The 14,693-nt window shown below is 43.9% G+C and overlaps 2 protein-coding genes across 3 annotated transcripts in view; both read left to right on the top strand.

The window, feature by feature from the left end:
• The window catches only part of LOC134464179 (zinc finger protein 664-like), a 268,197-nt gene that overhangs the window by 7,720 nt on the left and 245,784 nt on the right, over window positions 1-14,693 (top strand). The gene's annotated exons all lie outside the window — the stretch shown is intronic.
• Window positions 74-9,708, top strand: LOC134464345 (oocyte zinc finger protein XlCOF6-like). Its single transcript, XM_063217808.1, has 2 exons — window positions 74-515; window positions 7,335-9,708. The coding sequence occupies exons 1-2, from the start codon at window positions 74-76 to the stop codon at window positions 9,179-9,181; spliced, it is 2,289 nt and encodes a 762-aa protein (XP_063073878.1). The 3' UTR covers window positions 9,182-9,708.

A 14,693-nucleotide genomic window follows, 5' to 3' on the forward strand; every position in this document is an offset into this window, starting at 1 on the left:
TTGGCTGGTACAGATATTCGATCATTTCATGATATTTCTGTCTACTTTTAAAGGTTTAGAAGAGGCCTCAAACATGGCCTCTGCAGAAGTCAACTCTCCACTCCAGCTGATGAGGAGCGTCAAAGAAGAGACAGAGGAGTTCAGCTTAGCTGACTCTCCATCCCAGATGAACATAAAAGGAGAGAGAGAAGAGTTCCCTGCTTTTCCAGAACAGCTGAGCACGAAAGAAGAGACGGAGCAGTTCCTTAGTTCTGGATCCCAGCTGAACATAAAAGGAGAAGAGAGAGGAGAGTTCCCTGGTTCTCCAGAACAGCTGAACGTAAAAGAAGAGACAGATCAGATCTCCGGTTCTCCACCTCAGCTGTGGAGCGTAAAAGAGGACAGCGAGGAGACCCTGCGTTCTCTGTACAGTCTGAGGAGCAAATCTGTAGTGCTGGTGGACTGCTGTAGACCACAAGGACGGCAGGAGAACAATGAAGAGAACCACAGAGATGCCGAGGCAAGGAAGAGATCTGGTAAGACATCTCATGAAAGGCTTATGTGAAAAAAGTATTTACCAAAAGTATTCGCTAACCTGCCTTGACTCACATATGAATTTAAGTGCCATGCCATTTCTAACCCGTACGGTTCAATATGATGTCTATCCACCTTTTGCAGCCATTACAGCTTCAGCTCCTATGGAAAGGCTTTCCACAAGGTTGAGGAGTGTGTGTATTGTGGTTTCTGTCAACTCAGTCAAGCTCATCAGACTCTGTCATCCATGTCTTTATGGACTTTGTTGTATTTCATACAATAAGCTTACAATACAATAGGATCAGACACTTTGGGACCCGACTGACAACTTGGTGTGTCTTTTCAACGGCAAGGCAGAACCCAGAACTGCATTTGCAAGAATCTGCCGCTAATATTAATTAACACATTGAGTACCAACAATGTAACATAATACGTTTTTCACGCCCATGCGTTGTATACCAAAACGTAAAAATATTTTTTCCGCATTAAAACATCATTTTTCGAATCTACACCCTGCAATGCATAATATATGTGATTTTGAGAGGTCTGTGATGAATACAAATGACAAGAATGGCAGTCATGATCTGGGTATTTTAATTTTGTTGCTCAGCTTGCAGCCTTCTGATGGCTCTCTAAAAGCCCCTTGGGAATCTGGAACTCCCATTGTACTGTGACACAGCACTCCACAGCACACAAATGAACACTGCACACAACAAAATTGCATTTGTGCCTCACCTGTTCAAGGGGGCAGCAGTCAATGGCGCCCCAAGGGAGCAGTGCAGCGGGACAGTACCATCAGAGAATCGTATATGAGATTGAGATAAAGCAGGCGGGTTCTTTTCCGGTATCCACTTTACGTCGGGTGAACGCCTCTTTAGGAGACCTTTGATTAGGAGACCTTCGTAGTGTTGAGGTAGAAAATAAATGGAGTCCCCTTAGCGCTGTAGATGGAGGTAGCGCACACCATGAAAAGAGAAGAAGAAGTAGGGGACAACGGCCCCTTAGGACACCGAATTTTGAGCACACGCTTTTGCATTGAGTGGGCGTGTTTCGAGTCCTCTTATTATATATCCAACCTCTTTGGTACCATGCTCAGGGTACCTCAGTCATGGAGGAGGATGGAGTAGAGCATTGGTTTATTACTCCCCCACCAACCTGGCGGGTCGGGAGTCGAACCGGCAACCTTTCGGCTCTGTGTCGTTCTCCAGCTGGCTCTCCAGCATTCACAGTTTGTGAGGAAAACCCCACGACGATAAATAAAACTCCATAGTGTCACCAAATCTTCACATGGGCAGAGAAAGTTCCACATTTGTGCAGGGCAGCTCCGGCATGCGAGCAGGTGCCTCTTGCTCAGGGTAGCTCTGACGCTGGCCAAACCAGCTCCAGCATGCAAGCAGTAGTGATGGCAGTCTGGCACAGGCGCGCCGGAACGTGTTTCAAACCATCAACTGCGAAAACCATTAAACCACTGTTCCGAAGTTTGCTTTAATACGGAAAAAAACATGATATATTACGTATGAGACAGTAAACTGGTTCAGTTTTCCGAAAGCAGCTGCAGTGTTTCGCGCTGCCACACGAACCAGCAGGCGCGCCTAAATGTGTTTGGCCTGTTGCAGAGCCGTCTGCCAGATTGCAGTGGAGAGAATAGATATTTTATTGACTGTCATTAGGCCTATAAGTCCCACTTGAAAGACAAGTAGACAACATCATCATAAGTTATGAACACAATAAGGAGAAGACATTAATGTTCAGCAACGCTGAAATCGCCCAAAAAATAGCCTAATAATAAATCAATAAATGAATAAATGTGGCATCGTAGTCTTTGTAATGTCGTCTACCTCAACTGCCTCATCAGTAGCCCAAAATGTCAAATGTGTGGAAGTTAGTGTGCAAAAGTATGAGCTCAGTCCAATATTGGGGGTAATGTCGCAGATTATGAGGGCACAACATCTCATCTTATCGAATTGACCCTGTTTAATTGCAAACATGGCTTTTCACCAGGAGAGGGCCCTGTTACTGAAGCTTCAAGTACTAACCCAATTTTTGAAGCAATGTGCCAAATTGTTCAGAGCTTCAACAAAGCTTCATTGGCCCATCACTAGCGAGCAGGTGCCTCTTGCTCACCAGTTCACCAGCCAACCTCCCAGGTGTTCTCCCCACAGATATCATATAGGAAGACTAGATACGTCGTCGCGTATTTCAAGCACGTTCGCACAGGTCGGCTATATTATCGCAGCTTAAATTGTCCAGAGACCCTCCGTTACACCTGAAGTAGGCTAAACTGAAGAGTTGAAACGTTGGGATACTTGAAAATGTATAGGCCTACTGTTGCTTCGCTGAAATATTGACACGTGTTCATAAATGGTGGAGTAATAGGCCTATGCTTCCCACTTAACCTATTTGTCCAAAAAAATAGATAGACCTACAGCTAATACACATTTTAACCATTGCTGTGCATTACGTTGACGGCATGGATATATTCATTGCATCAAATTGTAGACGACAGAGATGACCTACTGGAAGAGAGATGTAGCCTACAGCGCAACAAGTTAATTCTATCTGGATGGCTTTAGCGTCACGACTCATTTTGAACACAGGGTGGAGCTGTCGAAACCAAAGTAGAATGTAGACTACAAGTGAACGTTTATTTGTTATTTTACTGAAAATATGAAAGATTACTTTGTGCATTTGTTTATGGGATCTATTTAATTACCTGAATAAGCCTACTGAATTATATTATACATGATTTTAGACCTATGAACATTATAATATAATGTAATATAATATAATAATAATGTGAATATGCATCACTATGCAGTATCAACATATACTTTCGTTTGGATGTTTTTATACTGTATAAAAAACCAACCCTTTCGAAAATTGATATAAATTTGAGGGAATTATGGCCATCTGAAGAGTATACAACGCCCAAAACTCACTGCAACTGGTTGATCCAGAAGGCTGCGCTAACATGGCCGCCATGCGCGGACGTTCGACTTAAGGTCAGATTAGACTTCTGCAACTGCGCTCGTCAAAACTCGCGTGGGAGTGGCCACGAACCAACATTGTATTCACGCATCTGCAAGTTCTGCGAGGTCCGAGGTCTCGTCGCGAGCCACATTTGAAATTGCGCGATTAGACTACTTTCACTACATTGCAAGCACTGCAGTCATTATTAAGCAATGTTGCTTTCTATCGCGGTTAGCTAGGTATTTTCACACAAATTGCAAAGGCAATGCACTGGTATCAATCATTATTTGACATACCCAGTCTGTTTTCACGAGCAGAAAATGCAAGCATGTGAAGACAGTTGATTCTGCCGATGTGTGTTTACATTCGGTGGAGGAACGGTAGTAAACCGCAGGCATTGTGCCACGAGTGCTCAACTGATGCATTGTTTGTTACTTTGCTTGTAGCTTCGTGTATTTACACACATTTACACACAAGGCATTGATATAGTTTTTAAGAGAATACAGCTCTGCTCTCGCAAACTACTGGCATTGCGCTGCCACAAGAACAGAACAAGGAAGTAGCGAGACGACCAATCATAGTGCCTTTTTGTCTGCGTACTCCGCGTCCGTCCGACGGATAGTTAGAATTTTTTCGAGGCGCTCGACGACGGGTGCAGAGCCTCTGAGAGGGGGGCGTGGACTCGCATAGACAGAAAACGGACGGACGCAGATTCTATGCGTCCGAAGCATAAATCTAGCTTTACATGACGGGAACACGGACGACGCGTCTTCCTATAAGATGTCTGGTTCTCCCACTTCCCTTCAAGATGTCTTCCACCCAATGTTCCCTCTAAGCTGCGCAACTGCGCTATCACGCACTGCTCTCAGGTTCTCTGCGCAGAGCAAATCCATGCGGCCCAGGTAAAACAAGGCAGCAAATTTGTGTGGAGACGCAGTTCATTGTTGGCCGAAATTTTCACTCATTGTAGCTTTATAACATCCAATCGAAATAAAACATATTCTTTAGATATGAAACATATCTCTTACAGCAGTTTAAGCAATCACACTAGACGCGGATTTCTGCTTACAATCAGCATTGCGCCTCCAGCTGCTTTTTAAATAGCGATCAGACAGAGCGCGGATCCACCGCGCTTCGAATGCTGTCAGTAGAATCTTTAAAACAGTGACCAGACAACGTAGTATTAGTTGTCACTCGCAGCCTAATCTACGGCGTTCGGTTGTGTTAAGCAGGATACACAAAAAGCCCAAATCCATCTCTGTATAATGGATAGGATACAAGTTCTTGCTTCCTAGAGCTCGATCGTGAATCTAATATGAATATTGATAACGGTGTCGAGCATCTGGACCATTTTTTAATGGATGCCTGTCATAGCTTTGCGAGTGGCAACGTCTCTCGCGCTATTGGCATCATTGGAAGTGCGTGCTGCTTTCTGCCAAAGAGTTGCTCCAACTGCAATTGGTTTAAATTAGTCAAAATAGTGTTGATGAAAACGTTTGTCCACACAATGGAAATGTCTTGAAAACATATGAACTAGTTAATATGCCTGAACGAACTACAAGCCTACTGATAAGAAGGTCCATAAAACCCAGTTAGCCAGAAGGTCAGTCAGACTGTCCGGTAAGAAAATGCTTGCTTCCCAGGGTCTGAAATTTCCACGAGCTCTTAAAGTGACAGTGCATACTTTTACTTCATGTAGGCCTAATTTAAGCACAATATGTTAGTCGTTTAAATTTGTTACATAGGCCTAGCCTATTATAAAACATTTAAATCCAAATTAAATTATTCATCCTTTTAAACATAAATTCAACATTCTGGGCTATTGGGTTGCTGTAAAGATACTTTCTTTCCAACATCTTATAAATGTAGCCTACAGTATAGGCCTATTGATGGTGGTGGATTGATGTAGATCTGAATTGGAAACATTACTTAACTGGTTTTGTATTATTCACTACGCAATTCAATGACAATATAATTAACATATTATTAAGCATCAATGTTAGCCCTAAAATGGGGGAGAGGGGGGTGTAGGGGTTCGACCCGCTCATTGAGGTCATTGGCTCTGCTCAGTGCAATAGTGCATTTGCTCAGGCACCGAAAAAATTAGAGGGAACATTGCTTCCACCATTCTCTGCTTCCACTGTTCTTAAAGGCACAGAGCCTCAAAAGGTAGCCATTGCCCCCATGTGGTATGGATGTGGTAGTGTGCTGTCTAGTCTACATCAGAGAACATGGAAGCTTTGAGAACGAAATCTCTCACTGGCTCCCATTATAGCCCCGTTGTTTCTGCTGCTTGACTTTTGCCAAGAACTGCGACATTAGGCAAATTTCTAGCTTAATTGTGCCTAAACCAAAACCATACCTAAACCTAACCCCTCACAGGGCGTTGTGCAAGATGGCTTCCACTGTTCTTAAGGGCACAGACCCTCAAAAGGTAGTCATTGTCCCCAGGGTGCGATTTGTCAGAAAACCAGAAGGGGGGATATGTTTCAGATTTCAAGCAATATCAATGGAGTTACATTAAACTATGATTAAAATCATGTAGAAAAAGTGACAATATCAAAACCAGAAGAGGGGACAATCCCCCCCATCCCCCCCTACAAATCGCACCCTGATTGTCCCTATGTGTTGTGGATGTGGTAATGTGCTGTCTAGTCTACATGCAAATAACACAATATCCCTCCGTAACAAACTCGTAAAAGCATACGCGTCGAGGCAGCAAGATGATTGGATAAATGACTGCGCAGCTCAGCAAGCTCTTGTTGCCAAACAGGTGGGATATGTGCAAGCACGCGTCTTATTAGCATAGCAAATTGCCCCTGTTCATTCCTATGGGGGCTTCCTGAAGTTTTCTGTCTCCTAATACAGACTGTCTCTGCTGTTATGTCTTTATTTGACAGGACAGTGTGAGATGGTGACAGGAAGCGAGTGGGACAGAGAGACAGGGGAGGATCGGGAAATGTCCATGACCAGGCTCGAACCGGGATCCCCGTGGGCATACAAGCCCAAATTTGATCTATTTCATAGAATCAAGACTTGGCCTACTAGCGTAGGAAGACTGTAGTTCTACTTATCTGAGAGACGTTATTAAATCTGCAAAAGGTGGACCGACATCATATTGAACCGTATGGGTTTGAAATGGGATGATACTTCAGTTCATATGCAAGTCAAGGCAGGTTGGCAAATACTTTTGGCGTTTATAGTCCAGATGGCTATGGGCTCATATTAAAGGGCAAGTATTAAAGGAATACTAGACTTCCATGTTTTCGTTGTTGGATCACCTTTGATGAATAGGTAAAAACTTCCAAAACGGCAAACCTGCATAAAATCCTGATCCACCTACTTTCTACATTATTGATGATAGGGATGCAAACGATTAATCAACTTTAATCGATCAATGCATTAATTCATTAAAAAACCTTAATCACAATTAATCAACAATTCAACTGACAAGAGACCCAGGTGAAATGGGCATGTTAAGAGCATGTGTGAAGAGGGGTGTGAATAGTGGGATTATTTAAATCACCTTTGGATTAAAGAATTGAAAGAGAATGAATGAAAATGTGGTATTTTATATCCATTTTTAATTAAAAGTTTTAGATTTAGTAGGTTTTTTTAGATTTCGGGGGGAAAACGCCGCTTATCAATTAATCGTAAGTCGATTGATAAGGCTATCAACTAATGATTAATGAATTAATCGATAATTTGCATCCATAATTCATGATAATGGTGTGTGTGTGTGTGTGTGTGTGTGTGTGTGTGTGTGTGTGTGTGTGTGTGTGTGTGTGTGTGTGTGTGTGTGTGTGTGTGTTACATTGTTAATATAGTTCGCTCTGTTCTATTCTTCACAGGGCATCAGCTTCACTGCAGTTCCAGCGGAGCAGAGTTTAGTAGAAAAACAGATTCTGCTGCCCTCACCACAGAGAGACCGTATCCTTGCAGTCAGTGTGACAAGAGCTTCAAGACTAAAGGAAACCTCAACAAACACCAGCGTGTTCACACAGGGGAGAAACCATTTTCATGCTCTGACTGTGGAAAGACATTCTCACAGGCTTATCACCTCCACTCACATCGCCACGTTCACACTGGAGAGAGACCGTACGCTTGCAATCAGTGTGTCAAGAGCTTTAAGACAAAATCAGAGCTCCTAATCCACCAGCGTGTTCACACAGGGGAGAAACGATTTTCATGCACGCACTGTGGAAAGAGATTCACACAATCATCTGCCCTCCATGTACATCGTCGCTGTCACACAGGAGAGAAACCATATTCATGCACGGACTGTGGAAAGAGTTTCTCAGACTCTTCTAGCCACCTCAAACATCGCCGCATTCACACTGGAGAGAAGCCGTACGTTTGCAGTCATTGCGGCAAGAGCTTTAAGACAAAAGGAAACCTCAACAAACACCAGCGTGTTCACACAGGGGAGAAACCATTTTCATGCTCTGACTGTGGAAAGAGCTTCTCATGGGCTTCTCACCTCCACTCACATCGCCTTATTCACACTGGAGAGAAGCCATATGTTTGCAGTCAGTGTGACAAGAGCTTTAAGACAAAAGAGGAGCTCAAAATGCACCAGCGTGTTCATACAGGGGAGAAACCATTTCCATGTGCCGACTGTGGAATGGGTTTCTCAATGTCGTTTTCCCTCCGTGTACATCGTCGCTGTCACACTGGAGAGAAACCGTTTTCATGCACCGACTGTGGAAAGAGTTTCTCAAATTCTTCTAACTTCCACACACATCGCCGCATTCACACTGGAGAGAGGCCGTATCCTTGCAGTCAGTGTGACAGGAGCTTTAAGAGAAAAGATGAACTCAAGAGGCACCAGCGTGTTCATACAGGAGAGAAACTATTTAAATGCATTGACTGTGGGAAGAAGTTGTCACATTCTGCTGCCCTCCACAGACATCGTCGCATTCACACAGGAGAGAGGCCGTACACTTGCAGTCAGTGTGACAAGAGCTTTAAGACAAAAGGAGAGCTCCGACGCCATCAGCGCCTTCACACAGGGGAGAAACCATTTTCATGCACAGACTGTGGAAGGAGTTTCTCACACGCATCTGGCCTCTACGCACATCGTCGCGTTCACACTGGAGAGAAGTCACATCCTTGCAGTCAGTGTGACAAGAGATTTACCACAAAAAGAGATCTCCAAAGGCACCAGGTTGTTCACACAGGGGAGAAACCATTTTCATGCATCGACTGTGGAAAGAGGTTTTCACGTTCTTCTGGCCTCCACAGTCATCGTCGCACTCACACTGGAGAGAAACCGTACGCTTGCAGTCAGTGTAATAAGAGTTTTAAGACAAATGGAGAGCTCCAACTCCACCAGCGTGTTCACTCAGGGGTGAAACCTTTTTCATGCACCGACTGTGGAAAGAGATTTTCACAGTCTTCTAACCTTAACACACATCGTCGCATTCACACTGGAGAGAAGCCGTACACTTGCAGTCAGTGTGACAAGAGCTTTAGGACAAAAGCAGAGCTCCAAATCCACCAGCGTGTTCACACAGGGGAGAAACCATTTTCATGCACCGACTGTGGAAAGAGTTTCTCACATTATTCCGGCCTTCGCATACATCGTCGTATTCACACTGGAGAGGGGCCACACTCTTGCAGTCAGTGTAACAAAAGCTTTAAGACAAAAGCACAGTTCCAAATCCACCAGCGTGTTCACACAGGGGAGAAACCTTAAGAAACACTTATCACACTCTCATCCAGTGTAACAAGTTTCTCACAGTTCTCTAACCTTAAAGCTGCAGTGGTGGTCATATGTTTACATACCCTGGCAGAATATATGCTTTGTTAGCTATTTCCAATAGGATGTGAATGATTGCACAAAACCTTTTGTGTAATACCACTCTGGCCACCATCCTACACAGTGCTCCTTTAAGGCTGATGAGTCATATTTCCTCCAGTATTTCTTACAAGTTAAATGTATTCCTCGTTCTATGAGAGTATGGACCAAAACTACAGTGCATTTGTAACCCATATGTCCCCATAACATCAGTGGTCCATCACCATGTTTCACAGAAGGGATGGTGTAACTTTCATCATGAATGAAATATGTATGTGAACATGTACCATGACTACTGAAGCTTTCTGGGATTCTAACATAGTAGCGTTCTCATTTGGACAAAAATGGAAGAACGTGTCATTTCAGTTATTCTATGAGCTTTTCTTTCTTAAAATGAAGTTGTATTAAACTTACTCTATGCACAATTTGGAAATTTGGAACTTGTGTGCTTATGAAAATATTGTTCAAAATGTTAATTTGCCAGAAGAGGTTTCATTATATGCAAAGGCGTCTGCTTAAATGCTAATGCATATCATCCTTCTGTGCATTCCAATATGCGACCTTGCCTCCTCCACTTCTGCTTGTGGCCTCGCCCCGCCTCCTGGCCCCTCCTCCGTGGAGAAAACAATAAAGTTTCCCAGCTGTCAGCCTAGCCACAACAACTTTTGGGCGACTGTTTTTCATTCACCATCCCAGTTGCAAATGAGAAAACATTTGAGCTTTACATTTAAGCTTTTGCGAGATATTGAAATACAGTGCCCTCCATAATTATTGGCACCCCTGGTTGAGATGGTTTTTTTAGCTTCCAATTATTATTATTTTTTTTTCTAAATAATATGGGACCTTAATGGAAAAAAAAAGAGAAAAATCCAACCTTCAATACAAGTGCATTTATTCAGTGGGGAAAAAATCCCACATAAAGAAATAATTATTTGACATCAAATAATGTGTGTCACAATTATTAGCACCCCTGGTGTTAATATTTTGTACAACCCCCTTTTGCCAACAAAACAGCACCTAATCTTCTCCTATAATGTTTCACAAGATGGGAAAAGACAGAAAGAGGGATCTTCAGCCATTCCTCTTTGCAGAATCTCTCTAAATCATCCAGAGACCTGGGTCCTCTCCTCTGTACTCTCCTCTTCAGCTCACCCCACAGGTTCTCAATGGGGTTGAGGTCAGGGGACTGAGATGGCCATGGGAGGAGCTTGATTTTGTGTCTGGTGAACCATTTCTGTGTAGATTTGGCCATATATAAAGGGTCATTGTCTTGCTGAAAGACCCAGTGACGACCCAGCTTCAGCTTTCGGGCAGAGGGCAACAGATTTTGATTTAAAATGTCCTGGTATTTCAAAGCATTCATGATGCCATGCACCCTAACAAGGTTCCCAGGGCCTTTGGAAGCGAAACAGCCCCACAGCATCACTGACCCACCCCCATACTTCACAGTGGGTATGAGGTGCTTTTCAGCATGCGCATCTTTCGTGGTACGCCAGACCCACTTAGAGTGTTTGTTGCCAAAAAGCTCAATCTTGGTCTCATCTGACCAAAGCACACGGTCCCAGTTGAAGCCCCAATACCGCTTGGCGAACTCCAGACGCTTGCGTTTATGATTGTGAGTGAGGAAAGGTTTTCTCCGTGCATGCCTCCCAAACAGCTTGTTGGCGTGTAGACAGCGCCTGATGGTTGATTTGGAGACTTTGTGACCCCAGGATACTACCATTTGTTGTAATTCTGTAACAGTGAGCTTTGGAGATCTTTTGATTTCTCTTACCATCCTCCTCACTGTGCGTGGTGGCAAAATAAACTTGGGTCCTCGTCCAGGCTTGTTTACCACTGTTCCAGTTGTTTTGAACTTCTTAATTATTCCTCTCACAGTGGATATGGGCAGCTGCAGTTGAGTGGCAATCTTCTTGTAGCCTCTGCCTGACCTGTGAAGGTCGACGCACATCTGCCTCACTTGTATGCTGTGTTCCTTTGTCTTTCCCATGTTTAAGAGTGGATAAGAGAAATGGCCTCGGTGTCACGTCATATTTATACCCCAGGGAGACAGGAAGTGATGAATTACTAATTAAATGTTCCTACATACTCTGGTAAACTTTGTAAACTACTGTAGAAATGACAGAAATGCTTCAATTATATTTATTTCCTGGGAATTGTTAAGGGTGCCAATAATTGTGGAACAGGTGATTTAAGTAAGGGTTAACGTTCGGCGAGAAGGTCGCTACCGTGGAATAGCAGCACGACAGAGAGAATCTTTAGACCCCGACGCGGAGCGGAGGGGTCTTGTTCTCTCTGAAGTGCTGCTATTCCACAAAGCGACCGACTCGCCGAAAGTTAACCCGCTTATTATATGGATATACTTAAATGATTCACACATGCGGGGACATTTCTTTAGACCTATTTAATGTTAAGATTGTTGCTGCGCAAAACAAAACAGTGCCGTTGTGGAACACCGCTAGGCAACAGCTAGGTAGGCTAGCCAGGACAACAGGTGTTGTCTATCACAGCAGCTGATTAGAGTGACAAAAGACCGGACACCCTGCGGAGTGATATGAAACATTCGCTTTAGCCACTGACTTGTATACAAGCCAGTGGCTTTAGCAGTGAACGTCTTGTTGCCATTGACAGCGGTAGCCAGGACAACGGGTGCTGTCTATCACAGCAGCTGATTAGAGTCTTGTTGAAAAGTCGCTTTAGCAGTGAAAAGTCTTGTTGCCATTGACAGCGGTCTGTTATAGACCAACCCGTCCGTTATCGAAAAATAACAGACGTCCGAACGTTGGGGAGCCCCGTTGAAATGAATGGAGCATTCGACAGATGACGTCACAACCATATAATAATGAAAAATAATTATTTTTTAGTCAGGGATTTTTTTTATTTTCTTACAATTCATTTGAGTTGAAGGCTACATTTTCCTACAATTTTCAGTGTGACAGTATTCTTCTGCAATAAACACTGAATTTATTTTAAGGCTTTTAACACATCTCAACCAGGGGTGCCAATAATTATGGAGGGCACTGTATAATGCTGTTTTAAGTGATGTCATCATGATGTATTACTTCCTGGTATGAGGCCACAAGCACAAGTGGAGGACGCAAGATTGCATATTGGAACGCACCCCTTATATACCTATGCAACGGAATCGTCTTTTCTGATTGGCTGATGGGGTAGCCATTATTCCCTGAGAACTGGTCAGGCAAGCAAGCATGCGAGGCGAAGTTAGATAGAACCTTCGCTTGGAATGCTGACGGTATCTAAGGAAATCATGCACATCTTCTACGGAAAAATTAAATAATAACAACGTTGTTATACCAAACGAAAATTCTAGACACGACGCCCGCATGGGAGGGGGCAGGGGGGGGGGGGGGGGGTCATATAAACCTGCAGCTATGCTAATTCATACAGTAATGGAACAGAGCTATGCACAGCCAACTACAACAGTAATGGAACAGAGCTATGCACAGCCAACTACAACAGTAATGGAACAGAGCTATGCACAGCCAACTACAACAGTAATGGAACAGAGCTATGCACAGCCAACTACAAGAGTAATGGAACAGAGCTATGCACAGCCAACTACAACAGTAATGGAACAGAGCTATGCACAGCCAACTACAACAGTAATGGGAAGTAGTGGTGGAACTGCACAGCCCAGTACTGTGGCATTTAGGCCTAAGTAGTGGCTGACAAACAAATGTGTTTGAATAACAAACAAAAGTATTTTATTCAACAGATTTATCAAATGTGTTTTAAAACGGCAGTGGGTAACGCTTTAGAATAAGATTCTTCTAATAAGCGTTTATAGTCACTAGTAAGCAGGTAGTAATACCCTTACAAGTGCCCAATAACATGCTTATTATTTTTGCTAATATCTTATAAGCTGCTTATTATGTGTTTATAGTGGTTTTATTTTTTTTGTCTTATTATTTGAATCGGTACACATATCCATCTTGATATGCTGACTAATACTAGATATGGAGGCGTTGCAAAAAAACCTAAATTTTCAAGATGGCTGCCATGGTTACCGATTTTCATGCTTTTTACTGAAATAAAGTTACTCATCAGAAGTTAACAACGTTAATAAGCATGTTATTAGGCACTTGTAAGGGTATTACTACCTGCTTACTAGTGACTATAAATGCTTATTAGAAGAACCTTATTCTAAAGCCTTACCCGGCAGTGTCCTCTCACAGCCTCAGGCTGCCTCAGAAAGGTGAGGTAATTGCAGGGACGGATCATGACTCCATGGGCCCCTGGGCCAGACAACAAGAAAGGGCCCCCTCCAGATGTTAGAGACCCTATATTGTTGGGCATTCGGGTGTTTTTCCCCTGAAAATATGTGAAAATAGAGTTGTTAAAAGTGTGCTTTTACACAACATGAGAATGGAAATTTAGAGGATTGGGCTTCAGGGCCCTCTGGACTCTTGGGCCCCTGGGCCTGGGCCCGGTAGGCCCTTGCAGTAATCCATCCTAGGGTAATTGGTAAGGTGGTGCAATCATGGAGGTAGTATAAGAACTGGAGAGAGTGAATAAGTCCCAAATGGGCGTAACGCACATGGAAAACGTCACGCCGTTCATGAGTATGTGTGCCCATTGCCAACACTAAACTCGCGCACCCACCAATCGCGTCCACCCTCTTTCAGCGAAGTTGCGGCGGAATTGCGACGAGGAAGTGCCTTGCTAATCGGCAAAGCTAATCAGCCAAATCCTGACCCCCTGACCCCCTGGGTGCAATGCTGTTGGTGCTCATGTGACGGAGGTCATCTTGCACCTGTTCAGCCCCCTCGGGGATCGAACGTGCAACCATGTACGGGCAGTCATGGGTGAGCGGTTAGGGCGTCAGACTTGCATCCCAGAGGTTGCCGGTTCGACTCCTGACCCGCCAGGTTGGTGGGGGGAGTAATCAACCAGTGCTCTCCCCATCCTCCTCCATGACTGAGGTACCCTGAGCATGGTACCGTCCCACAGAACTGCTCCCCATGGGGCGCCACTGAGGGCTGCCCCCTTGCCGGTTCTGGCTTATTTGGTGCCCTAGGCGAATTTGAGTTCTGGCCCCCCCCCTCCTTACCTTTGAAAGAAAAAAAACCTCTTTCTTATACCTTACAGAACACAAGAGTAATATCTGTAGTAAGCACTGGCGTGCACAGACATTTTGGGGGGCAGGTCCTGGGGTGATGGTGGGGGGCATGTGGAACTGGCGACTGCAATAACGGTTCAGTGATTTTTTTAAAATTCACATTTTAATGAACATTCCACAGTACGCTAAACAAAACATTTCAATTTTTTTAAAATGAAGAATACTATGTTGGAAAGTTAAAATAATTAGATTACCATGCCTAGTGCATCATTTACCGCATGGACTAAAAAGTGTACTGTCGCTTTAAATGCGTGTCTCCAGCGCAGTGAT

The sequence above is a fragment of the Engraulis encrasicolus genome, chromosome 15 (assembly GCF_034702125.1).
Source record: "Engraulis encrasicolus isolate BLACKSEA-1 chromosome 15, IST_EnEncr_1.0, whole genome shotgun sequence".
NCBI lineage: Eukaryota > Metazoa > Chordata > Actinopteri > Clupeiformes > Engraulidae > Engraulis > Engraulis encrasicolus.